At 42.3% G+C, this 27,499-nt stretch overlaps 1 protein-coding gene across 1 annotated transcript in view; it reads right to left on the reverse strand.

Annotated features, from left to right (window-relative positions):
* Nucleotides 1-27,499, reverse strand: part of LOC132817667 (sperm-associated antigen 16 protein) — a 1,000,178-nt gene that overhangs the window by 894,187 nt on the left and 78,492 nt on the right. Inside the window, exon 7 of the mRNA XM_060828166.1 lies at nt 13,584-13,701. Within this exon, the coding sequence (XP_060684149.1) occupies nt 13,584-13,701 (118 nt within the window). The remainder of the gene's footprint in view (nt 1-13,583; nt 13,702-27,499) is intronic.

The raw sequence follows: 27,499 nt of genomic DNA on the forward strand, positions 1-27,499 counted from the left end.
ATGGTGGAGCAGGGAAAGGGCCAAATGGCTTATTCCTGTTCCTAATTCTATGGTCTTGTGATCATATTATTAAAGTTTTACCTGCTCACTTAATCAATCCTTGTCGCTACGTAATTACTTGCGTCCATTTACACAAACAACCACATCCATAAATGAAGCATTATCTGTAAATGTCTGCATCCAAACCATTAATAGAAATGGGAAAGAGCTGAGGAAACTGTACTGAACCCCGAAGGATATAGTTTTCACATCCTACTAATCAGAGTGCTTTCCCAATTATCCATACTTTCTGCATCCTATTTCCAATCAATTATCAACCCATGTAAGACCATAAGATCACAAGACCTTAAGAAGCAGAAAGTAGGCCATTCAGCTATGATATTCAATGAAATCATGATCATCTGTTAGTCCTCAACTCCACTTTCTGCCTTTACCCCATAATTTTTAATTGGTAAAGGAATCAAAAATTAACCATCTCAGCCTTGAATATACTTAATAGCCCAGCCTGAACAGCCCTATACAGTAAAGACTTGCAAAGATTTATTATCTTCCGAAAGAAGAAATTCCTCATCTATCTCAACCATCTTTCTTAAATTTGCAATCCTTTATTCTAGGGTTATGCTCTCTGGTTTTAGACTCTCCCATGAGAAAACAACTATACCACATTTACCCTGTCAAGTCCCCTGAGAATCTTGTATGTTCCAATAAGGTTGCCTCTCACTCGTTTAAAATCCAAGTACAGGCCCAAGCTATTCCATGTCCCCTCATATGTCAGTCCCTCCATACCAGTTATCAGTTCAGTGAATCTTCTCTGGACTGCCTCCAATGCATCATGTTCACCTCCAATTCCACACATTTCTAATTCTGCTAATAAATCTCTTTTGTTGAATTTTGGATGAAGTTAACTTCCAAATTTAACATGTTTCATACATCAATATTAATAATGGTAAACTAAGCAGCAAAAGACTTCCAGAGATTTGCAAATATTTTATGGTAAATCTGTCGGATAGACAAACATAGGTTTCCACTTTTCTCTTGTTGCAGTCTATCCAAAACCCAATATCACAGTGGGGAAGAACTCAGCTCATTTCTTTTTAATTTTTGAACCCCACTACCAATTAGCCGAACACCCAATTAATGAATTACAATAAACATTGCCCACCGGGGGCAGTAAAACTAAAAAAAAGAGGAAGCAATAAAAATGGAGTTGGTGAGGATGCCCAGAAATCTCTTAAAGTTTCACAAACTCAGCTTTTTTTGTCCCCCCCGTTAATCTGACCTTCCAGCAAATTAACAAAATAACCAGTTAACAAAAAACCCAATTCACAAATTACAACATACCCTTCCCACCAGCAGCACTGTAAGAACTCAGCTCCTTATTTTTGGGTTCAGATTTTCTTGAGGAACCCACAACCAATGTGTCAAAATTACCCAATTAACAAACAATGAACACACTATGTATTAGAGGCAGTATGACAATAACTAAAATCAAATAGGTGGGGAAAACACAGGAAAGATCAAAAGCAAAACTGAGTTGGTGGGGGAATTAGTGCAACCAGTCCCTGCATTGCTTACTTCTCTCTAAAAGCTTCAAGGATAAGAACTCAGCTCTTACTTCTTAATTTTGAAAATTGATCACCTAATCACAACTGTAATTTTTAAAAAATGAAGAAAACAAAGGAATAAACCAAATCCAAATCATCTTGGTGGGGGAGATAATGCACTCCAGCCTCCAGAGGACCCACTGCCCTATAATAGCTTTAAGGGTACTGGCAGATACCAAGGGCTTACTCTCCAAGGACACCTAGGTATGGGCATGGCGATGGGAGAGAGTTGGTAGTTGGGAATTATGACTCTCTAGGACCCATTATCTGGACCTGTTAATGTTGAAATGTGTAGCGCTGGAAAAGCACAGCAGGTCAGGCAGCATCCAAGGAGCAGGAGAGTTGACATTTCGGGCATAAGCCCTTTAACGGCCAGTTTAGCCCATCTCAAGAACAAGTCCATGCCATCCTCAACTCTTCTCATTTTGGAAAATATTAAATTTTTCACTTTGGAAGGGAGAACAAAAGGACAGTGCATTATTTCAATAGAGAAACACTGCAAAACTCAAACACAAAAGGACTTGGGGGTTCTTGTGAATTAAACACAGGTGGAGCAGGTAATCAGGAAGGCTAATGGAATAGTGGCCCTTATTTCACAGGTGGAGCAGGTCCTCCAACTTGCCTGCTTCTCTGCACTGTTTAAGAACTCAGCTTTTTTTTTCTGCAAATCAACAAGCAAATCCCCCCACCAACCAACTAAAACAGCAACAAATTTCAAGTCGGGGCAGTGCAACAATAACAAAAATGAACCAAGATAGGGAAAGAGGGAGAGATTAAATCAAATGCTGTTGGAAGGGGACATCTTGCATCTCAGCATCCATGGTGGCCAATTCTTTCCATATGTTTTGAGGGTATTGGTGCACACCGCAAGTTCTCTCTCCCATTCCAGGAAAGAGACCAAGTGCTTGGTGACATGGTGCAAAGATAAAAATCTCTCCTGACAGCAAAATTAAAAAACTGATCATCGACTTCAGGAAGCGAGGAGGAGGCCACACCTGTTCCTACATCAATGGAGCTGAGGTGGAGATGGTCCAGAACATCAAGCTCCTTGGAGTGATGATCACCACCAATCTGTCCTGAATCACCTGCACTGATGCAACAGTCAAGAAGACACAACAATGCTTCTTCTTCCTTAGGAGGCTAAGGAAATTTGGCATGTCCATAAGAACCCTCACTAACTTTAACAAATTCTTGTGCCACAACTTGGTATGGCAGATGCTCTGTCCAGGAGCATAAGAAAGTACATAAAATTGTGAACACAGCTCAGACCATCACACAAGCCAATTTTCCATCTATTGACTCCATTACAATTCTTGTTGCTGCAAAAAGGAATCAACATCAAAGCACCCTCTCACCCCGGTTAGAAGTTTTTCCAACCTCTTCTGTTAGACAGAAGATACAAAAGCTTAAACACATGTCCCAACAGTTCAATAACAGTTTCCTCCCTGCTGTTACTAGACTTCTGAATGTACCTCTCAAATTTCAAATGTAATGTTGATCTTGCTTTTTATACACCTACTTTGCAGCAATAACTTGTATTCCTTGGTCTGTTCAATCACCTATGATTTTCATATATTATGATCTGCCTATACTGCACACAAAACAAAACTTTTCACTGTACTTCAATACATGTGACAAGAATAAATCAAATCAAAAATCAAATCAAGGACATCCATGTATGAATGTAACCGTGTAAGAGAGGCAGGCCGAACAGGGACCCCCTTCCAGCCTGCTGCCTGCACCCGTTGATGGCTAGCCAGGCCCAGGATCAGGCCCACAAGGAAATGCCACTTCCCCTTTTAAAGTGCTCACTGCTCTTATTTCTTTTCTCTTCTAGACCAAGGGCCAACACTTCCAATTTTCCTCCCATGAGAAATATCACAAAGCCTCCTCCACAGGAAAATCCATTGCCAAGATTTGCATGTGAGATATTATTAAAATCACTTTATTGGCATTTCCCAAAGCAAAAAGTGTAAGCGTACTATCCTGTATTTTCAACACTTTTAAAATTTTTATTTGCTGTCAAGATGTCTTCCACCTTTGAATTTTTCATGATCAACAACTTCCAGAACATCAAAATTGCAAGTGGCCTCATCGGTATTCTTAAGCATTTAAGATGCCTGATGAGACTCCTCAGCTGTTTCATTGCAGTCATGTCTTTCTGTGCAGATTTGGCACAACTAATCACAATTGGATTGATATTTTCCAAGAAAAACTCTTGCTGCAGAACTACATTTGCCTCATTCCACTCAATTTCCATCCCACATACTTGATGTCCCAAAAGCATGACTGTCTACTTTTAATTACTTCCTAAGTCAACCAATAATTTTTATCCACAAGTAATTTGTGCCTCCCAACAGAAAAGGTCATTGACATGCATTATGAATATGTCCAAATGTTTTTCCTTATAATGTCAATAGAACATTGCAGGGTCAACCTTCAATTGTAAACACCCCAATGTTAAACAGAATACCTTTACTGAGACAATGCACACCCAAGAAGCATTGTTTAATCCATAATTCATCCCTGCTACTCAATAAGACCATAAGTAATAGAAACAGTTAACCAAGACTGATGTGTCCCTCAACCTCATTCTCCTACTTTCTCCCCATAACCTTTGATCTCCTTACCTCTCTACTTATGTCTTAAAGACATTCAATGACTTGGACTCTACAGCCCTCTGCAGCAATGAGTTCCACAGATTCATCTCTGACTGACAAAATTGCTCCTCATCTCAGTTTTAAAGGGTTGTCCTTTCACTCCGAAGCTCTGCCCTCTGATCCTAGTCTCTCCAGGTCTCTCAGTATTCCTAAAGTTTCAATGAGATCCCCACTCATCCTTTGAAACTCCACTGAGTACAAACTCAAAGTCACCAACTGTTCCTCATATGACAAGCCCTTCAATCCTGGTGTCATTCTTGTGAACCCCCTCTGGATCCCATCCAGGGCGAGCACATCCTTCCTTAGATATGAGGCCCAAAACTGCTCACAATATTCCAAATGTAATTTGAGCAGGACATTATACAGCCTCAGCAGTAATCTTTGCTCATGTCAAAATGAATGCATCTGTCTTCCAACTTCTAATAGAACCTGCTTGCTTATTTTAAGAGAATCCTGAACTCAGACTCTCAAGTGCTTTTGTACTTCAGATTTCCAAAGCCCTTCTCCTTTTAGGAAATAGTCTAGGCCTCTATTTTTCCTACCAAAGTGCAAAACCTCACAGTTTTCCAAATTGTTGTCCATCTGCCATTACATTGTCCACTCTCCTAGCCTGTCCAACTCCTTCTGTAGACTTTTCAATTCCTCAAAACTACCTGTCCCTCCACTTATATTTCTGCTGCAAACTTAGCAATGGTGCCCTCAGTCTTCATCCAGATTGCTAATGCAAAATATGAATAGTTCTGACCGCTACGGAACTCCACTAGTCACCAAATGCCATCCTGACTCCTTTACCCCCATTCTCTGCCTTCTGCTAGTCAATGAATCCTCTATCCATGCCAGTATCTTACCCCTTATACCATGGGCTCTTATCACATTTAGCAGCCTCCTGTTTGGCATCCAGTCAAATGCCTTCTGGAAATCTAAATGGATTATGTCCACTGGCTCTCCTTTACCTAACTTGCTCATTACCTCCTCAAAGACATTTCATAGATTTGTTGGGCCTAACCATTCCCTGAAAAAGCCGTGCTGACAAAGCCTTATTTTATTGCACACTCTCAAGTATTCTGCAATCTCTAATCCTCAATAATAGACTCTAAAATCTTACCAACAACCAAGGTGAGGCTAACCAACCTATAGTTTCCTGCCTTCTGCTTCCCTCCTTTCTTAACCAGGGTGGATAGATGGCTGATCAATAGCAAATGGAATTTAATATGGATAAATGTGAGATGAGGCGCTCGGACAGGATAAACAAGGCAAGGAAATGTATGATTAACATGTAGGGCCCTGAGAAGCACCGAAAATGAGAGGAACCTTGATGTGCATATAGACCAGTCCCTTATGTTATTAGGTAAAAACAATGACTGCAGATGCTGGAAACCAGATATCTGGATTAGTGATGCTGGAAGAGCACAGCAGTTCAGGCAACATCCGAGGAGCAGTAAAATTGACGTTTCAGACAAAAGCCTTTCATCAGGAATAAAGGCACAGAGCCTGAAGCGTGGAGAGATAAGCTAGAGGATGGTGGTGGTGGGGAGAAAGTAGCATAGTGTGGTTGATTGGTGCGGGTGTCCCGGAGGTGTTCCCTAAAGCGCTCTGCTAGGATGCGTCCAGTCTCCCCAATGTAGAGGAGACCGCATCGGGAGCAACGGATACAATAAATGATATTAGTGGATGTGCAGGCAAAACTTTGATGGATGTGGAAGGCTCCTTTAGGGCCTTGAATGGAGGTGAGGGAGGAGGTGTGGGCGCAGGTTTTGCAGTTCCTGCGGTGGCAGGGGAAGGTGCCAGGATGAGAGGGTGGGTTGTGGGGGGGGGGAGCGTGGACCTGACCAGGTAGTCACGGAGGGAACGGTCTTTGCGGAAGGCGGAAAGGGGTGGGGAGGGAAATATATTCCTGGTGGTCTTTTTGGAGGTGGCGGAAATGTCGGTACATGATTTGGTTTATGTGAAGGTTGGTAGGGTGGAAGGTGAGCACCAGGGTGTTCTGTCCTTGTTATGGTTGGAGGGGTGGGGTCTGAGAGCGGAGGTGTGGGATGTGAACGAGATGCATTGGAGGGCATCTTTAACCACATGGGAAGGGAATTTGCAGTCTTTAAAGAAGGAGGTCATCTGGTGTGTTGTTATTAGGTCAAGTGAGTAAAATGGGTAAGAAAGCATGTGATATACTTGCCTTTATTAGCAGAGGCACAGAATTTAAGCTAGGGGGTCTATACTGGAAGTGTGTGAAACATTGGCTCGGCCACAGCTAAAATACTGTGCTCGGTTCTGGTATTCAGGTTGTTGCTGAGATGTAATAGCACTGGAATGGATGCAGATGAGATTTACCAGAATGTTTCAGTTATGAAGAAAGATCTGATAGACTGGCGCTGTTTTCCTTAGAGCCTCCCAGGATACTGAGAGGGGACTTGATTGTACTGTATAACATTATACGGGATATCGGTAGGGTACACAAGAAGAAACTTTTCCCCGTAATGGACAGATCAAAGACCAAGGAGCATAGATTTAAAGTAAAAGACAGAAGGTTGAGAGGAGATGTGAGAAAAACCTTTCTCACCCAGATGGTGGTGGGAATATAGAAAACATAGGCAAGGAGCAGGCAGCAGGGACTAGTTTAGTTTGGGATTATGTTAAGCATGGACTCGTTGATCGGAAGGGTATGTTTCCATGCTATATGACTCTCTACATTTAGATGCGCATTTGAGATGAGAATAGTTAGGTGGCTGTTTTTGACTGGTGCAAATGCAATTGGCTGAAGGGGCTTTTTAATGTGCTTAATACATTTATAACTCCATGCCTGTGCCTCTAACATCTGCAAAGCTGTGCAACCCTCAGAGAAAAAAATAATACATCAAATTCAAAATTTTGCTTTCTAGTTCTGGACTCACCCACAACAAGAAAATTCCTTCCCTCAACCATCTTGACAAAACCATTCAGTATTGTATAAAACGATAATAAAGTCACCTTTTACTCTTCAAAAGTCCAGTGGAAGAAAGACTAATCTGTCCAGTTTTCATAATAAGACAATAACTCCATTCTAGATATTAACCTAGTAAACCTCCTGTGAACCTCCAATACATTAAATCCTTCCTTCAATCAGGAGATGTAAACAATAAACATTATTTGAGATGTGGTCACACTAATGCCAATATAACTGAAGCTTAACATCCTACTTTTATGTTGGATTCCTCTCACAATAAGAGATAGCATCCATAAGCATTCTCAATTACTTTCTACACCTATACACTAGATTTTTTGTGGTAGAGACAGGAACCATCATAACAAAACTATTCAGATATGCAATTCTGATAGCAAGGCATACAAGACTATGGGTTAAGTGCTGGAAAACAGGATTAGAATTTTAAAATAGAACACCAAGATCCCTGTATGTTGATGGTTTCATGAAACAAGGTAAACTCTAACCATTACATCACTGGGACACAGAAAGATAGAACAGGAGTAGACCATTCAGCCCTTGAGCATATTCAATAATATCATGGCAGATCCGAGGCCTAAATGCTTATACCAGACTTTGGCCCATATTCTTTAATACGTTTGCTTAACAAAAATGTATCTAACTCAGATTTAAAAGTAGCAACTGATCCTGCATCCACTGCCATTGCAGAAGAGCTTTCCAAACATCTTTATGTGTAAAAGTGCTAGCATCTCTCTTGAACAGTTTGGCCCTAATTCTCAGGGCGGAAGTGGGTACTGCAAATGCTAGAGATTAGAGTCAAGATTAGAGTGGTGCCGGAAAAGCACAGCAGGTCAGGCAGCATCTGAGAAACAGGAAAATCGACGTTTCCGGCAAAAGTCCTTCATCAGCTTTTCTTAGCCTTTCCTAAGACATGGTGCCCAGATCTATTCACAGAACCCCAAGTCTAACCAGAGTTTTATACAACTGCAACATAACTTCTGCATCCTTGTATTCCATTCCTCTAGATACAAGCACATGCATTCCATTAGCTTTGACAATTTTCTGCAATTGTTTGTGACATTTTGGAGATCAATGCACCTGAACCATAAATCTCTTTGAACATTCATTGTACTTAACTTCATACCCCCATTTATCCTTTTTCAGTCCAAAACTGATAACCTCATCACTTGCTTCTCACTGAATTCCATCTGCGATAGTTTTGCCAATACACTTACCATAAAATTACAAAGTGATATGACTGACTACCATCTACACTGCCTAACTTTGTGTTATCAGCAAATTTGAATGTATGAATTTCTATGCCATTATCCAAGTTGTTTATAAATGATGTGAGTAACTGAGGCCCTAACACAGAACCTTGTGGGACACTATTGGTCACATCTGCCAATTTGAGTACATTAGATTAGATTCCCTACAGTGTGGAAACAGGCCCTTCGGTCCAACCAGTCCACACCGACCCTCCGAAGAATAACCCACCCAGACCCATTTCCCCTCTGACTAATGCACCTAACACTATGGGCAATTTAGCACGGCCAATTCACCTGGCTTGCACATCTTTGGACTGGGAGGAAACCGGAGCACGTGGAGGAAACCCACGCAGACATGGGGAGAATGTGCAAACTCGACACAGTCACCTGAGGCTAGAATCGAACCTGGAACCCTGGTGATGTGAGGCAGTAGTGCTAACCACTGAGCCACCGTGCCACAGAAGTTATGCTGCAGTTGTACAGAACTCTGGTTAGAGCCGGGGTTGTGTGAATAGATCTGGGCACCATATCTTAGGAAAGGCGAAGAAAGGCTGATGAAGGGTTTTTGCCCAAAACATAGTATTCCTACTTTCTGTCACCTACTGAACTCATCTAATTTTCCAGCCGTGTCAGTAATATTCCCTCAATTCCATGGGCTTCTACCTTAGCTCACAGTCTTTAATGTGGGACTTCATCAAATGCCTTCTGGAAATCCATATAAACAACTTCCATAGATATTCCCCTGTCCATTAAGTCAGTCACCTCTTCAAAAGAAATTCTAAGAGGTTTGTCACGCATGAATCCATGCCAGCCCTCCCTGATTAATTCAATATTCTGTTACCCCCATCCTTGATTATAGACTCCAATAGTTTCCCCACTATACATGAATGACTAGCTGGTCTGTAATTTCCTGATTTTGTTCTTTCACCCTTCTTTAAAAAGGGAGTGCTGTGCAAACTAAATAAAAGTTCTGAAGAAAGATCTCAAAATGTTAACTCTATTATTTCTCCACAGACCTGTTGAGTTTTTCCAGTAATTTGTTTGTGTGTGTTTTAGGACCCAATGTTTGTCATTATGTGGCCTCATATCCATAACAGCTATCAGAGCTTTTTCAGATATTTCGGTATTAGTTTGCTAGCAATTAGTTTATGCAGTTATAAATGCTATGGACATTCAGATGCAGAAGCTTTAATTATGACTTTTTGTTACCCTTGTAACATCTAGTCATGACTGTTGGAGTACTAGATTTACTCTCTCTGTCCCTCGGCGTCATTCTCTGACCTTCATTTCCCGTATTACAACCTTGCTCCATACCTCGATTTACTACATCTGCCCAATTTTGAACTCTCACCTTTTTTTAATTTTAAAGCCCTCTCGCTCTCTCTACCCCTCTAGTTGATGGTTTACTAGGATTCTGTTCCCAACCTGGTTCAGATTCAGACTGCCCTAACGTTACAGTCCTAACTTTCCACAGTTCTGATATCATAGCCCTACAAACTAATGTAATCAAACATTAAAATATACACACACTAGAGTTGCTTGGTGGATTTAAATCTCACTTCACTATTACTAGCATAAATAATCAAGATTAGACATTTTAAAATCACCTAAAATGGGATGTAATTTACAATACAGTAGTCTTACAGCACAGAGACAGACCTTTTGGCCCAAACTGGTCCATGCTAACCAAAATGTCCGTCCACGCTAACCCCATTTCACTGCACTTGGGCCATATCCTTCTAGTCCTTTCCTATCTATGTATTTGTCCAAATGTCTTTTAAATGTTGTTAATGTGCCTACCTCAACCACTTCCACTGGCAGCTCATTCTGTATGCTTACACGCTTTGCTCCTCAGGATCTCCCTTATTCTTTCCCCTTTAAGCTTAAATTGATGCCCTCTAGTTCCCAGCTCTGAAAAAAGGTTGAGTGCATTCACTCAATCCATGCCTCTCATGATCTTACATACCTCTGTGAGGTCCCCCCCCCCCCCCCCCCCCCCTCAGTCTCCTACGCTAGAAAGATAAAAGTCCTAGCTTGTCCAACCTCTCACTATAACTCAGACCATTGAATCCAGGCAACATCCTTGTAAATTTCTTCTGCACTCTTTCCACTTTAAAACATTCTTCTTGTCACAAAAGTGACCAGAACTGAACACAGTACTCTAAGAGCAGCCTCACCAACATGTTGTATAACTGCAACATAACTTCCCAACTTCTATACATAGGGCCCTGACTGGTGAAGACCAGTGTGCCAAAAGCCTTCTTCACTGCCCTGTCTACCTGTGACTCCATTCTCAAGTGTGAAACTGAACTCCAAGGTCACTCTGTTCCACTACACACCTTAAGGCCCTACCATTCACCATGAAATTCCTACCTTGATCTGGCGTTCCTAAATGCAAGACCTCACGTAAATATATTAAACTCCATTTGCCATTTCTCAGCCTACTTTCCCAGCTGATCATGGTCCTGCTGCAATTTCTGATAATCTTCCATGCTGTCCACAATACTGCCTATTTTAGTGTCATCAGCAAACCTACTATCAGTAACTTATAGTATTACAATATGCACTTACATCTCTTATATAAGTGTTTCAATGCTTCCTCATCTTTGAGCTTGTAGATGATGTTCAGGATGTATCACAATAGCTTAAAATGCTTTCACAAAAGATCAACAGAGATATTGATGATTCTTTATATTCATTCATGCGATATGGGCACCTCTGATTAGGCTTGCATTCATTTCCAATTCCTAATGCCCTTGAGAAGGTGGTGATGAGCAGCTTTTTTAAAACACTATGATACATGGGATGTACATAAACCCACACAGCTAAGAGGAGGGGAGTTCCAGGATTTTGCCCCAGCAATAGTAAAGGAATGGGTTGTTAACTCAGAATGGTATGTGGGTTGGTGAAGAATTTTAAGGTATTGGTGCTTCCGTGTATCTGCTACCTTTCTCCTTCTAGATGAGATTAAAGGTTTGAAAGGTGCTGCCAGTGAGGCATTGGTGAGTTGCTGTCGTGTACGTTTTAGGTGGTACACACTGCTGCCACTATATGTCAGTGCTGGGTGGAGTGAACGTTGATGGCTGTGTGGGGTTTCAATCTAATGGGTCGCTTTACCCTGGATGCGATTGAACTACTCAAGTATGATCGCAGCTGCACCAATCCAAGGAAGTGGACAGCATTCCATTATACTCCTAACTTGAACTTTGTAGACAGTGGAAAAGCTTTGTAAAGACAAGAGGTCAGTAATCAACAACATAAACTTTGGTCTCTGACCCGCTCTTTTAATCACAACATTTATATAACTGCATCCGTCAATTTACGGTCAATGACAATCCTCAGACTCTTAATATTGGGGAAATTCAGCAAAGATAATTCGAATGTCAAAAGTAAATGGTAAAATTTGCCTGGTTCTTATGTGGTACAAATGTTACTTGCCATTTGTCACTCTAGGCCTAGAGTCATCCATGTCTTGCTGTATGTGGACATGGATCGTTTCAGTATTTGAGGAGGTACACCAGCCTCACTTCTGGCCTTATTATGAAGAAAATATCATTGATGAAGCAGTTGAAGAGGATTGGGCCAAGAACACTACATTGTGGAAGTTCTGCAGTAATGTCCTAGGACAATGGGTTTCCAATAACCACAACCATCTTCCTTTCTGTAGAGTCAGAATCTAACCAGCAGACAGGTTTCTCCCTGCATTCCCATTTACTTCCATTTTTATGAGGGTTCTTTGATGCCATACTTCAGCAAATACTACCCTAATGTCAACTTAAGACTTCTGCTCTTTTATCCATATTCAGAGCAGTGCGTAGCACCGACAAAACAAGGTATTGCTGCATGAGCAGCTTATTACCAAATGTCCTCGTAGAAACACAAAATTGTTACTCCTGTTTTAGAAAATTAAAAAAAAAGTCCATTATGCAGAATTAAATAAGGGAAGTGAAGTGGCAGGGAGGGGGAAGTGTTCTGAGATTGAGGTGTGCCTGCCCACAGGCCCATGTGATCTGGTGCCATAGGTACAGGATACCCAAATAAAGGCCTCATCAAGTGTTCACTTTAAACCTTGGATACAAAGTGAGTAGTTGCTGGCCTTTCCACATTTAATACACACATCTGAACTTTTGAGGAATGGTGAAATCTTCAAAATGAAGTTTGCAGCCAAATGAAGAATTTCACCCACATGACAGAAACCAGTTTAATCGGAGTCCCTTCATCCAAGTCATTCACATAATTTGCAAAAGGTTGAGGCCTCAGAACTAAGACGTATGACACACTACTTGATAACTCTTACTAAGCAGAAAATTGCCCATTTATGCTTACTCTCTACTTCCTGTTAGCCAGATGATCTTTTGTGCACACCAATATGTTATTCCTCTACACAATGAATTTTTATTTTCTGCAACAACCTTTGATGTGACACCATCTCAAATATCTTCTGTAAGCCCAATTACAATACTTCCACCAGTTCCCCTAATCTATGCCACACGGTAGTTCCTCAAAGTCCAATGAATTGATAATACCTGGCTTCCATTTCATAAAACCATGCTGAGTGTGCTTGGTTGCCTTGATTCTTTTCATTGTGACAGCTATATCATCTTCAAGCATAATTTCTAACATCTTATATAGATAAGATATTGACAGAACTGGCCTGCAGTTTCATGTTTTCTACCTCCTTATTTTCTTGAAGAAAAAATGTACATGTCTATGTTAAAACATTGTGGGGGGGGGGGGAGAGGTGATAATCTTTTCTGCACTTTCGTATAATGATTGCCTCTTAAGTAATGTTTAGTCAATGTTGATTTAAAATTTGTACAGTAAAATTCTTTAAATGTGAAGTCTTCAGCGATCCATTGAATTTGCCAGGAAACTCATATCTCTTTACAAAGCTATTGGGCTCTTTGGGGATTCTAACATTTTTCAGAGACAAGCAAGGTGCATGCCAACTTCTGTACAGAAAAAGGTAGCTTTTATTAAATATATTAAATGCTATCATGAATGCACATTGAACATAACTGGAAAATAACTTATTATGCTCAAACACAAGTATCAAATTGCAGCATTCTGCAAGAATAGGAGGAACTGCAATTTCAAACTTTATAATTATATCTTTCAAACAGATGCAATTACAAACCTGCACTAGAGCTCTGTCTTTCTCCAAACTTGTCAGCATTTTTTGCTTTATTGCAGTATTATATTTCTCTTTGATCTTGCTCAGGGTAGGTTCAAAGGATTCATAGTGCTTCTTAAGCCTAAAAGATCACAAAAAGATCATTAGAAGATAATATCTGAAAGCAGGATCATAAATATAGCTTTCAGGTCCCAAATGTCCTGTGGGTAATATGTGCTGAAATATCACCAGAGGGATTCTCAAAATTGGATTTTTAGCTTTGAATTCTCAGAAAACAGAAAAAAAATGAAGGCTGAAGGTTGAACATCAACACAAGAAAAGTTTCAGAGTTATCAGGGAATTCCAACTAAGTGCAATCATAAAACACTGAAGCTAAACCCATTCAGACGCGTCAACAGATTATCAGATATTATGTTTCAATGACTACAAGAGCTAGCACATTTATTTTGGATTACTCTCAAGCATGGTCACTCAGAAAACCTTTCACAGCTAGTACCATATTCTTCTGAGAGATTTTATAGGTTTTTACAAATTAATCTGTAAAAGTCCCATCTAATTAGAGTTATAGAGAGGTACAGCATGGAAACAGACCCTTCGGTCCAACTCGTCCATGCCGACCACATATCCCAACCCAATCTAGTCCCACCTGCCAGCACCTGGCCCATATCCCTCCAAACCCTTTCTATTCATATACGCATCCAAATGCCTCTTAAATGTTGCAATTGTACCAGCCTCCACCACTTCCTCTGGCAGCTCATTCCACACATGTACCACCCTCTGTGTGAAAAAGTTGCCCCTTAGGTCTCTTTTATATCTTTCCCCTCTCACCCTGAACCTATGCCCTCTAGTTCTGGACTCCTTGACCCCAGGGAAAAGACTTTGTCTATTTACCCTATCCATGCTCCTCATAATTTTGTAAACCTCTACTGGGTCACCCCTCAGCCTCCAACGCTCCAAGGAAAACAGCCCCAGCCTGTTCAGCCTCTCCCTGTAGCTCATGGCAACATCCTTGTAAATCTTTTCTGAACCCTTTCAAGTTTCACAACATCTTTCTGATAGGAAGGAGACCAGAATTGCACGCAATATTCCAACAGTGGCCTAATCAATGTCCTGTACAGCCGCAACATGACCTCCCAACTCCTGTACTCAATACTCTGACCAATAAAGGAAAACATACCAAACACCTCACAATTCTATCGACCTGCGACACCACTTTCAAGGAGCTATGAACCTGCAATCCAAAGTCTCTTTGTTCAGCTACGCTCCCTAGGACCTTACCATTAAGTGTATAAGTCCTGCTAAGATTTGCTTTCCCAAAATGCAACACTTCACATTTATCTGAATTAAACTCCATCTGCCACTTCTCAGTCCATTGGCCCATCTGGTCCAGATCCTATTGTAATCTGAGGAAACCCCCATCGCTGTCCACTACACCTCCAATTTTGGCATCATCTGTAAACTTATGCTCGCATCCAAATCATTTAAGTAAATGACAAAAAGTAGAGGGCCCAGCACTGATCCTTGTTACACTCCACTGGTCACAGACCTCCAGTCTGAAAAACAACCCTCCACCACCACCCTCTGTCGTCTACCTTTGAGCCAATTCTGTATTCAAATGGCTAGTTCTACCTGTATTCCATGAGATCTAACCTTGCTAATCGGTGTCCCATGGGGAACCTTGTCGAACACCTTATTGAAGTCCATACAGATCACATCTACTACTCTGCCCTCATCAATCTTCTTTGTTACTTCTTCAAAAAACTCAATCAAGTTTGTGAGACGTGATTTCCCACGCACAAAGCCATGCTGACTATCCCGAATCAGTCCGTGCCTTTCCAAATACATGTACATCCTGTCCCTCAGGATTCCCTCCAACAACTTGCCCATCACCAAGGTCAGGCTCACCGGTCTATAGTTCCCAGTCTTGTCTTTGTGGCCTTTCTTAAACAGTGGCACCACGTTAGCCACCCTCCAGGTCCGGCACCTCACCTGTGACTATCGATGATACAAATATCTCAGCAAGAGGCCCAGCAATCACTTCTTAGCTTCCCACAGTGCTCTCAGGTACACCCGATCAGGTCCTAGGGATTTATCCACCTTTAACCATTTCAAGACATCCTGCACTTCCTCCTCTGTAATCTGGACATTTTGCAAGATGTCACTATCTATTTCCCTACAGTCTATATCTTCCATGTCCTTCTCCACAGTAAAAACTGATACAAAATACTCATTTAGTATCTCCCCCATTTTCTGTGGCTCCACACAAAGGCCGCCTTGCTGATCTTTTAGGGGCCCTATTCTCTCCCTAGTTACCCTTTTGTCCTTAATATATTTGCAAAAATCCTTTGGATTCTCCTTAATTCTATTTGCCAAAGCTATTTCATGTCCCCATTTTGCCCTCCTGATTTCTCTCTTAAGTATACTCCTAATTTCTTTATACTCTTCTAAGTATCCACTCGATCTATTCTGTCTATACCTGACATATGCTTCCTTCTTTTTCTTAACCAAACCCTCAATTTCTTTAGTCATCCAGCATTCCCTATACCTACCAGCCTTCCCTTTCACCCTGACAGGAATATACTTTCTCTGGATTCTTGTTATCTCATTTCTGAAGGCTTCCCATTTTCCAGCCATCCCTTTACCTGCAAACATCTGCTTCCAATCAGCTTTCGAAAGTTCTAGCCTAATACTGTCAAAATTGGCCTTTTCTAATTTAGAGCTGAAAATGTTGCTGGAAAAGCGCAGCAGGTCAGGCAGCATCTAAGGAACAGGAGATTCGACGTTTCGGGCATAAGCCCCTCTTCAGGAATGAGGAAAGTGTGTACAGCAGGCTAAGATAAAAGGTAGGGAGGAGGGACTTGGGGGAGGGGCGATGGAGATGTGATAGGTGGAAAGAGGTCAAGGTGAGGGTGATAGGCCGGAGTGGGGTGGGGGCGGAGAGGTCAGGAAGAAGATTGCAGGTTACGAGGATGGTGCTGAGTTCGAGGGATTTGACTGAGACAAGGTGGGGGGAGGGGAAATGGGGAACTGGAGAAATCTGAGTTCATCCCTTGTGGTTGGAGGGTTCCTAGGCGGAAGATGAGGCGCTCTTCCTCCAACCGTTGTGTTGTTATGGTCTGGCGATGGAGGAGTCCAAGGACCTGCATGTCCTTGGTGGTGTGGGAGGGGGAGTTAAAGTGTTGAGCCACGGGGTGGTTGGGTTGGTTGGTCCGGGTGTCCCAGAGGTGTTCCCTGAAGCGTTTCGCAAGTAGGCAGCCTGTTTCCCCAATATAGAGGAGGCCACATCGGGTGCAGCGGATGCGATAGATGATGTGTTTGGAGGTGCAGGTGAATTTGTGGCGGATATGGAAGGATCCCTTGGGGCCTTGGAGAGATGATGAAGGGCTTTTGCCTGAAACGTCGGAATTTCCTGTTCCTTGGATGCTGCCTGACCTGCTGCGCTTTAACCAGCAACACATTTTCAGCCTTGGAGAGAAGTAAGGGACGAGGCATGGGTGCAAGTTTTGCATTTCATGCTGTTGCAGGGGAAAGTGCCGGGAGTGGAGGTTGGGTTGGTGGGGGGTGTGGACCTGACGAGAGAGTCACGGAGGGAGTGGTCTTTTCGGAACGCTGATAGGGGAGGGGAGGGAAATATATCCCTGGTGGTGGGGTCCGTTTGGAGGTGGCGGAAATGACAGCGGATGATACGCTGTATATGGAGGTTGGTGGGGTGGTAGGTGAGAACCAGTGGGGTTCTGTCCTGGTGGCGGTTGGAGGGGCGGGGCTCAAGGGTGGAGGAGCGGGAAGTGGAGGAGATGCGGTGGAGGGCATCATCAGGTTGAGGCGGTTAATGTCGCGGCAGCAGTTGGCTATAAAAAGATCGAGGGCGGGTAAGAAGCCAGCACGGGGCGTCCAGGTGGATGGGGTGTATTGGAGGCGGGAGAAGGGGTCGTCAGAGGGTGGGCGAGAATCTTGGTTGAAGAAGTAGGCACGGAGGCGAAGGCGGCGGAAGAATTGTTCAATGTCTCGCCGCGTGTTGAACTCGTTAATCCGAGAGTGTAGGGGAATGAAGGTGAGGCCTCTGCTGAGGACTGATCTTTCATCCTCAGAGAGGGGGAGGTCTGGAGGGATGGTGAAAACACGGCAGGGCTGGGAGCTAGGACCTGCTGTGGGGCTGGAGCTGGGAGTGGGGGCGGGGTTAGGCATGGAAACGGAGATCGGCGTGGGGGCGGGGCAACTTTTAGACTGAGTCTATCCTTTTCCATCACTATTTTAAAACAAATAGAATTATGATCGCTGGCCCCAAAGTGCTCCCCCACTGACACCTCAGTCACTTGCCCTGCCTTATTTCCCAAGCGTAGGTCAAGTTTTGCACCTTCTCTAGTAGGTACATCCACATACTGAATCAGAAAATTGTCTTGTACCCACTTAAGAAATTCCTCTCCAACTAAACCTTTAACACTATGGCAGTCCCAGTCGATGGTTGGAAAGTTAAAATCCCCTACCATAACCACCCTATTATTCTTACAGATATCTGAGATCTCCTTACAAGTTTGTTTCTCAATTTCCCTCTGACTATTGGGGGGTCTATAATACAATCTCAATAAGGTGATCATCCCTTTCTTATTTCTCAGTTCCACCCAAATAACTTCCCTGGATGTATTTCCAGGAATATCCTCAGTCTACACACATGTAATGCTATCCCTTATCAAAAATGCCACTCCCCCTCCTCTCTTGCCTCCCTTTCTATCCTTCCTGTAGCATTTGTATCCTGGAACATTAAGCTGCCAGTCCTGCCCATCCCTGAGCCATGTTTCTGTAATTGCAATGATACCCCAGTCCCATGTTCCTAACCATACCCTGAGTTCATCTGCCTTCCCTGTTAGGCCCCTTGCATTGAAATAAATGCAGTTTAATTTATTAGTCCTGCCTTGTCCCTGCCTGCCCTGATTGTTTGACTCACTTCTGTTCTCAGCTGTACTCAGCTCAGATCGATCTCTTTCCTCACTATCTCCCTGGGTCCCACCTTACTAATTTAAATCCTCCCAAGCAGTTCTAGCAAATTTCCCTGCCAGTATATTAGTCCCCTTTTAATTTAGGTGCAATCCGTCCTTCTTGTACAGGTCACTTCTACCCCAAAAGAGATTCCAGTGATCCAAAAATGTGAATCCTTCTCCCATACTCCAGCTCCTCAGCCATGCATTCATCTGCTCTTTCCTCCTATTCCTGCCCTCACTAGCTCATAGCACTGGAAGTAATCCAGATATTACTACCCTTGAGGACCTCCTTTCTAAATTTCTGCCTAACTCTCTGTAATCTCCCTTCAGAGTCTCAACCTTTTCCCTTCCAATGTCATTGGTTCCAATATGGACAATGACCTCCTGCTGGCCCTCTCAACGTGAGAACATTCTGCACCCTCTCTGAGACATCCTTGATCCTGGCACCAGGGAAACAACATACCATTCTGCTTTTTCTCTGTTGGCCACAGAAACGTCTGTCTGTACCTCTGACTACAGAATCCCCTTATACAATTGATCTCTTGGAAGCCGACGTACTGCTCGTTGCATTAGAGCCAGTCTCGTGAATGGAGCGCGTTACTTATTTGGGATGCCACAATGGCTCAGCAGTTAGCACTGCTGCCTCACAGTGCCAGGAATCCAGGTTCAATTCCAGCGGCAGCTCACTGTCTGTGTGAAGGTTACACTTTCTCCCTTTCCTGGGCGGCACAGTGGCACAGTGGTTAGCACTGCTACCTCACAGTGCCTGAGACCTGGGTTCAATTCCCAACTCAGACGACTGACTGTGTGGAGATTGCACATTCTCCCCGTGTCTGTGTGGGTTTCCTCCGGTTTCCTCCCACAGTCCAAAGATGTGCGGGTCAGGCGAATTGGCCATGCTAAATTGCCCGTAGTGTTAGGTAAGGGGTAAATGTAGGGGTATGGGTGGGTTGCGCTTTGGCGGGTCAGTGTGGACTTGTTGGGCCGAAGGGCCTGTTTCCACACTGTAAGTAATCTAATCTAATCTTATGTATCTGCATGGGTTTCCTTCCACAATTACAAGATGTGCAGGTTAGATGAATTGGCCATGCTATTTTGCTCATAGTGTCCAGAGAAATGTAGATTAAGTGGGAAATGCAGGGTTGTAGGGTATGGGTGAATCCGGGTGGGATTTGGAGAGTCAGTGTGGATTTGTTGGGCTAAATGGCCTGTTTCCACACTGTACTGATTCTATGGAAATGGTGCCATTTTGAAAAATGTAAATACTAAGGAGTAAAGAAGAGAGATGTAGCTTGAAGAGAGTTCATAAATCCTGAGCCAACTCATCATTGCCAATGAAGCCTGCATTATCATCCCTGTGCCATCGCTTTGCCACTGTCTACACCAAACCCAATGAACATCAAAGTTGCTGATCCTCAAGTGCCATCTTTGCCGTTGGGCCAGTAACCCTCCATCATCACCTCGCTGCTGCCTGTGCCAGACCAACCAATGTCAGAGTCACTGGGCCCACCTCATCCATGATGCCTTTCTGCCAATGTTTCACTGCTGCTAGCGCCGGACCCAAGTTACTGATCCTCGTTCACAGCTGCTGATGTAGCAGCCACCAATTCCAGGTTGTGCGCTTGCTCCAGAAAAGTAAGTTGGGATTCACTCGCCTCTGCCCTGGGCTCAGCTTGAGTTCTGTGATAGGCCTACCTAAGGTCTGCCCCTGAACCAGGTTCAAGACTGCTCAAGATCCACACCCTGGGTCCGCTCGAGGTCCACACACCAACCTCTCACTGCCGCAGACGCTGCCAAAGCTCAGGACAAGGTAAGTGAAAAAAAAAGATGGGAATTAAAAAAAAGTACTTAGAACTTGAAAGAAGAGTAAGGGTAGCACATAAACTGGGGTACTTCAATGTCCATCACCTATGTCGCATACCACTGTTCAAGCTGGCAAGATCCACCAGACAGAGCCTGAGTTCAGCGTTCACAGAATCAACATGACAGGAAAAGCTACCTGTTGCAAACGTATCTGACGTTTTTGCATCAACAGTAGTAATACCATTGTCCTTGTTGAGACCAAGTTGCTTCTTTCAGTACATCCTCCACCATGTCATATTGCTTTGCTGCCATGCTCAATGGAATAGATTCAGAACAGACCCAGCTGTTCAAGTAATGAGACACACTGGGCCACTAGCAGCAGTAAAAGTATATTAGCCCACAATCTGTGACACTATGCCCCACATATCTCTCACTTCACTGTGACCATCAAGTCGGAGAATCAACCATGATCAAGAAAGAGTGCAAGAGAGCATGATAGGAGCAACATAAGTACATGCACGAAAAACAGCTTACATATCTCAGCAATGGACCCAGCAATCTCCTCCCTAGCTTCCCATGAATACACCTGATCAGGTCCTGAGATTTATTCATCACCTCTTTTACAACAGGGACACTTTTCAAGATTTCACTATTTATTTCCTTCAAAATGCTTGTTTAGTATCTCATCCATCTCCTGTGGATCCACACATAGATGGCCTTGTTGATCTTTAAAGGGCTCTATTGTCTCCTTAGTTACTCTTTTGCCCTTAGTGTATTTGTAGAAACTCTTTAGATTCTTCTTAACCTTATTTGCTAAAGATTTCTCATGTTCTGCACTCCTGGATACCCTCTTAAGTATACTCCTACTGCCCTTATACTTGTTAAGGAATTCACTCTATCCTAGCTGTCTACATCTGACATATGCCTCTCTTCTTTTCCTTGACCACAGCGTCAATTTGTTATCATCCAGCCTTTCCCTTCGCAGTAACAGGTACAAACTGTCTCCGAACTCATGTTATCTCATTACTGAAGGCCTCCCACTTTCCAACTGTTCCTTTACCTGCGAATAGTCTCTGCCAATCAAGTAGAGGTATTGAGTATAGTGAAGCAAGGAGTTATTCTAAGATTTTCTAAATCACGTGTGTGTCCAATTTAGGACACCATACTTTAGAAAGGGTCCCCTGCAAATCAACAGGATAGTACATTATTTCTTCACATGAATACAATCACTTCCATTCTCATTCAGGGATATTTCTAATTTACCAAGATGCTTACATCTTTGAGATATAGACATTGAATCCCATCTGCCATTTATAAATTATTCTGTTAGTATCCCTTTGCAATTTCCTTCAGACATCAAGTATTAACCGTTCATCCTATCTAGTAATCTAGTAATGTAGTAATCTTCCAAATGATACCATATCAAAGATTTTTTGAAAAGCGATGAACTCAATATCCCCTCCCATCAAGGTTTATTTTCAGCTGTATGAAGCCAATTCACTTACCCCAACAAACAATTATGTTGACGTTGAAGAAAATCTTTTAAAGAATACTACTGTTTTGAGTGCATCTACTTTGTCAATTTGTTTTAACCATATGTGCCAAAAAATCCCAGAGGAGAAGGACAGGTATAGATGTTGTTCACATTAATTTGAGTATCTAAAGAACAAGATGCTAACTATCTTACCAAAATCCTAATTTCTCTATTTCTCAAAGCAATCCCTACTTAGAATTATTACTACATTACTACATTATCTGTTGACCATTTTCTCCAAGCTACCACAAAAAAGATCCTTTCCAGTCCAGGTACAGGCTGGCCAAAAGTGTATGCAGGACATGCGTGCAAAGTGAAATTCAAGATTAGAACAAAATGTTTTTATTTCCCACAAAAGCCAAAGATACAGGTTTGGAGTTTTGCATCAAAACTGGAAAAATTCTTGACTCAGGGTGCCAACCTCAGGAGAAGCACTCCCAAATTGCCAGATATCCAGGGGTGGGTGTCCAATGAAATATCGCCTGCTGTTCCCAGAAACAATGTGGGAGCAGCCACACAGGCAGCCAAGGCAGGCCATTTAAAAGGACCACATTGGTTCCGGAACTTTGATTCAATTGTAATAAAGTAGGAGAGTCCACCTCCTCTTCCTGGCTCAGAGCCAAACTATGCAAAGACATCCACCCAAGCATCCACCCCAAATATGCCTTCACATTCTTCATGCCAACCAGTGGCCAGCTACCACTGTCAATGTTTTCAAGCCCTCCATGCTAATGTATGCTGTTTTCCCACTTCACAAGGTCCCTCATACCTTCCATGCCCCACTACCCACCCCAACAATAACGCTTTTTAATCCTTATGCCAACTTACATCAACCACGAACTCCCAAACATCCCCCTGGCCTGTCATGGCTACAAAGCCACCTGAGTGTCAACACATTTCATTCCCAGGCTCTATTTGTCATCTATGCCAACTTATTGCCAAATAAGGCCCACCTTATTCACCCCATGGTTGCTAAAAGTTCAAATGTTAACTTTGTGCCAATTTATGCCAACACTTTCCTCTTGAACTCTGCTTTTGCACCAACAATAGCAACTGATCTAATACCAAATATGGACACACACTAGGACGCATGCTGTGATGAATCAACATTTGAAATATCAGTATAGATTTCACAATGCAAAAATAAATTGATAAATTGATAAAGGCCCAATCAGTTCATCTTAGGACTTAATACCTTATTAAACAAACATTTATACTTAAAGCTCAACATAGAAGACTGCTTATCCTTTAATAAACACTCTTATTTTCACACAGGTGTTCGCGGAGTCGGATGCTCCAGCCAGAGCTTGTCCACTCCACGCATTCTTCTTCCTTGCTTGTCAATTCTTTCCTCTTAGTGATTTTCTTTTGTCTTCTCTCCCGGCTTCCCAGTCTGGCACAGCGGCATCCCAGCATGGCATGGCATGGTGACCCTCCGACCTGGCACAGCAGCCTCCCAGAGTAGCATGGCGACCTCCCAGCCTGATGCAGTAGCCTCCAATGGCAGCCTCCTGGTGTGAAGTGGTATGACAACCTACCGGCCTGGTAAAGTGGCCACCTCTGTATAGTAGCAACTTCCCAGGACGGCCTCACAGTGTGGCATTCTCTCCATATGAGGGTCTGACGTGATCTCCCAGTCTCATGATCCTCAAGGTGAAGCACAGCACAGTCTAGAGCCAGGGCCAGGTGCAGACTGGAGGCTAGGTGCCATTGTGGGCTGGGTTAGAAGAACGTTGTTGTGAACTTTTATAGAATGTCTATTGTTACAGAAATATCTCTATTTTGTCAGATCTTGTAACTAAAGAAAATGTACTTATGTATTTTTGTACTTAAGTGGTGCTGTAAGTGGCGACATATAAGCTTTTCACTATGCTCATTGAGTGTACGTGACAATAAAGGCTAATTCTAATGCTTATCTGTCAATAAAACCGTGAAATTGACTGAGATAATGATAGACTGTGGAAGCAATCAATTACTAAGAATATAGTAACAATTGCCCTCATATTTACATCAACAGGTATTGAAATTCTGAGCTTTTTTTCAGGTCAGAAACAGCTGTGTTTATCAAAACTTAAAATAAAACAGATTTAAATAACGCAACAATTTTAAAGACTTTATCCACTTTTTCCGTGCATTCAAATCAACTTTCAAAAATTGTATGTTACATGTTGCGGGCAAGAGACCTTGCTTCAGCAAAACTGTCATTTGTTTGATCATAGCACTAAATTCAATGGTTGTGATAATTAAAGGTCTTCCATATGCATAAACTACACCCCATCTCTCAACCTACCCTGATGTCAAAAATAGGACGTCAGAAATGGGACTGGTACTTTGGGATCCATTGTCTGAGCATCACTTTGGCTAAGGCTCAGAATATTCATGGCTTCACGAAAATTCAGGTCATGATAAAAAATCTATTCTGTAATGCCATGTTTCAGGAAGGAAAAAGTATAGAATTGAGAAAGCAGACTTTTCAATAATTTCTGACTAAATTCCAATGTTGCAGTGTATTTTGCAAGTTAAACTGCCTGCATCGATTTTATTCCTCGGACTCGTTAATTTGCATTAAAGCTGCAAATTTGATTTTAAAAAACAATTAACTGAATATGAACATTATGGTTTTTGATTTAAGTTTGCCAATTGTTCCATGCTTAACTATTAAAATGAGAACAAGGAAATCTTCATGTACAAAGCTGCACCTAACAAACGGCAACTTACACTACTTTTCATTATTTCTTAACAGTAATGCCTTTAATTTCCGATTTTTAAAAATTAGCAATAAGTCTAACATGGGACCCCATATCAGAATATTGACTTGAAATGAGTAAAGAAATCAAATCCAATTATTTTTTTAAAAAGTATACTCTACCCCTGATTCTTGGAGGAGTAGGATATTTGATTTTCATTCCTTCACCTTATTTAACCTAAAAATATTCTGCTGAAAATACCTATTCTCCTCTCATCTCTGCAAAACTAATGTGACTTGAGACTGGCTGTTTAATTTATCTCAGTACATAACTCTGGTCATATTCATAGATAAACAAAAGAAATTTCAGTTACTTTAGCTGAGCAGCCAGCAATTCTTACCTATTTAGATATACAAAACATAATGGGAGTGTAAATGGAAAGAGGAGTATAAAGAAAAACAGAATTTTCTTGCACCTTGCAAGGTAAACTTGAGGGATGGAGAAGGTGCATAAAACCAGCCATATATCTTAATCTAGACAGTGCCAGGTAATAAAGACTCTGTTGCTTTAGTGCCATTATCCAAGGGTACCGAGGATATGGATTTGTGATAGGCTGCATCTGGTTTGTTGGGTCATGTGGCTGGCTGATATATCTGTCATTGCTTGATAGTAGCAAGTTTGCAATACATGCAATGTTGTTTCCTTTGTTGGTAATAATCAGAAGTTGTACATGGATGAACTGCAGCACAAGAATGTAAGGGATGAGCCTGGAGTCTCACGGGGTGCTGTTCGACACATAACAGGAATTCTGCCTATTGAACGGTGGGAGTAGTAGCTGGTGTTTTGGGCAAGGAATGTAATATGCAGATCCATTCATACACCTTTACTACTTAAATGAGATTCATTAAACTGGTTCCTGCCTCCATTACCAGGGCTGGGAGCCACACTGACCACACTTGGCTTATGTACCCAATTCTCTTTAAGGTCTGCTGACCCCCACTGGAAACACTGCATCCATAATGGCATTCAGCTCTCTACATAATGTGTCCAGAGTGGTATCAGTAAAATGGTGAACCCTCCTCTTGCAATGGACACTGTATTCCTTGTCTATCTGTGTGAAATGAGACTATACATCAGTCTGCTAGTTCCAAGTTTGAAGAGCTTGCATGTATAAAAAAGGATAAGCTGCCTGGAGCAAACAGATTTTTCCATAGTGCTATTCAGCTCCCTGCAGAGCGAACAGGACACAGGCAGTGCAACAGTGCAGGGGGACTACACTGAAGCTGTTGTTGGCCAAGCTACTAATGGAGCAAGGAAGTGGGTGGACAAACTTTATGTTCTTCCCACAGGCAACAAACACTTTAATGTGGATATCATAATTTATACTGAAAGAAAAAGTTAAAAGATTTAAAAAAAACAGACAGCAAATGGAGCAAGATTTTGAATATATAACAGATGAACATCAATTATCCTACAACATAAATGTTTATTTTATTTTATCTTTGTCTTTGGGCAGGAAACAATGTGACCCATATCCATTTATGTTGGTTGTCCAGAATAGATTAGCAATCATTAGACCATTGCAGCAAGTCTTCTACCACATCTGGGAGGAAGTCCTGCCTCTGAAACCAGCAAGCGTACCAGCTAGTTTGGGCTTCTGTTTAACGCTATTGCCTTTTAAAGGACCTCACAAAAGTAACAAACTTCACCTCACCCACACAAAAAGACATATGCTGCCTCCTTATGGTATGATGACAGCCATTTTAATTTCTATTATATATTTACAATTTTGATGAGGATGGAAAGCAACACACCACTTCAAGAAGTAAGTCATAGGCTCAGCCCCTCAGGCCCTTCCCCCTTGACCTTCATGTTCCTTTCTTCCTTAACCTCCCTGTAAGTCCTATCAGCTATGATCTTCACAGTGTTATTCCCCCCTCCCCCTTAACCCAACCTATTTAATTAACTGCATATCTTCCCATTTTACCCCTTGTGACTCAGGCACAAATCTTAGTCATGCCAAACACAGTCCTGCACTGTGCACATAGTGACCATCAATAACATCTCTTACCTTCTGACTGTCCACCACCCTCCCATTTTCTACCATTTCTCATCCAGATATGTTGAGTTATTATCCCCTCTGCCTTCCAGTATACTGTCCCCAAATCCCTAAAATTGACATCTCCAGCTCCCATCACAGCAGTAGCCCCTAACAAATCACATGGCTTTCAATGAAGAGACCATAGCCCACCCTCTCATCAACTTGGACAGAGAGCCTCAACAGACAAGTTAACAGATGCCAGGCTTACCACAAAACTCCAAACTGGTTGAACTGTACATGTAGAATCCTTTGTGGCCCACTCCCTGGATTCCAGAGGTGTAAATGTCCTGCCAAAAATCACCTGTATTTCCAGGAAATCTAATGTAACAGATTTTCAAACTAATCCAGCAATTCAAGACTGGGCATCCACAAGGCATATTCCCCCACTCAATCATTACCATCAATCTAAAGGATCAACCTGGTTCAATGGAGAGTGCAGGAGGGCACACCAGAAGCAGCATGAGACATACCTAAAATGAGGTGTCAACATGATGAAACTACTAAACAGGATCATATGCATGCTAAACAGCATAATCAGCAATTAGCACATACAGCTAAGCAATCCCACAACTAATGGATCAGATCTAAGCTCTGCAGTCTTGCTACATCCAGTTGTGAATGGTGGTGGACGATTAGACAACTCACTGGAGGAGGAGGCGACACAAATATCCCAATCCTCACTGATGGAAGAAACCAACATATCAGTGAAGACAACAAGGCGGAAATAGTCGCAGCAATCTTCAGCCAGAAGTACGAAGCAGATGATCCATCTCAGTCTTCGCCAGTGGTCTCCACCATCATAGGTACCAGTCTTCAGC

This window comes from Hemiscyllium ocellatum, chromosome 7 (assembly GCF_020745735.1).
Source record: "Hemiscyllium ocellatum isolate sHemOce1 chromosome 7, sHemOce1.pat.X.cur, whole genome shotgun sequence".
Lineage (NCBI taxonomy): Eukaryota > Metazoa > Chordata > Chondrichthyes > Orectolobiformes > Hemiscylliidae > Hemiscyllium > Hemiscyllium ocellatum.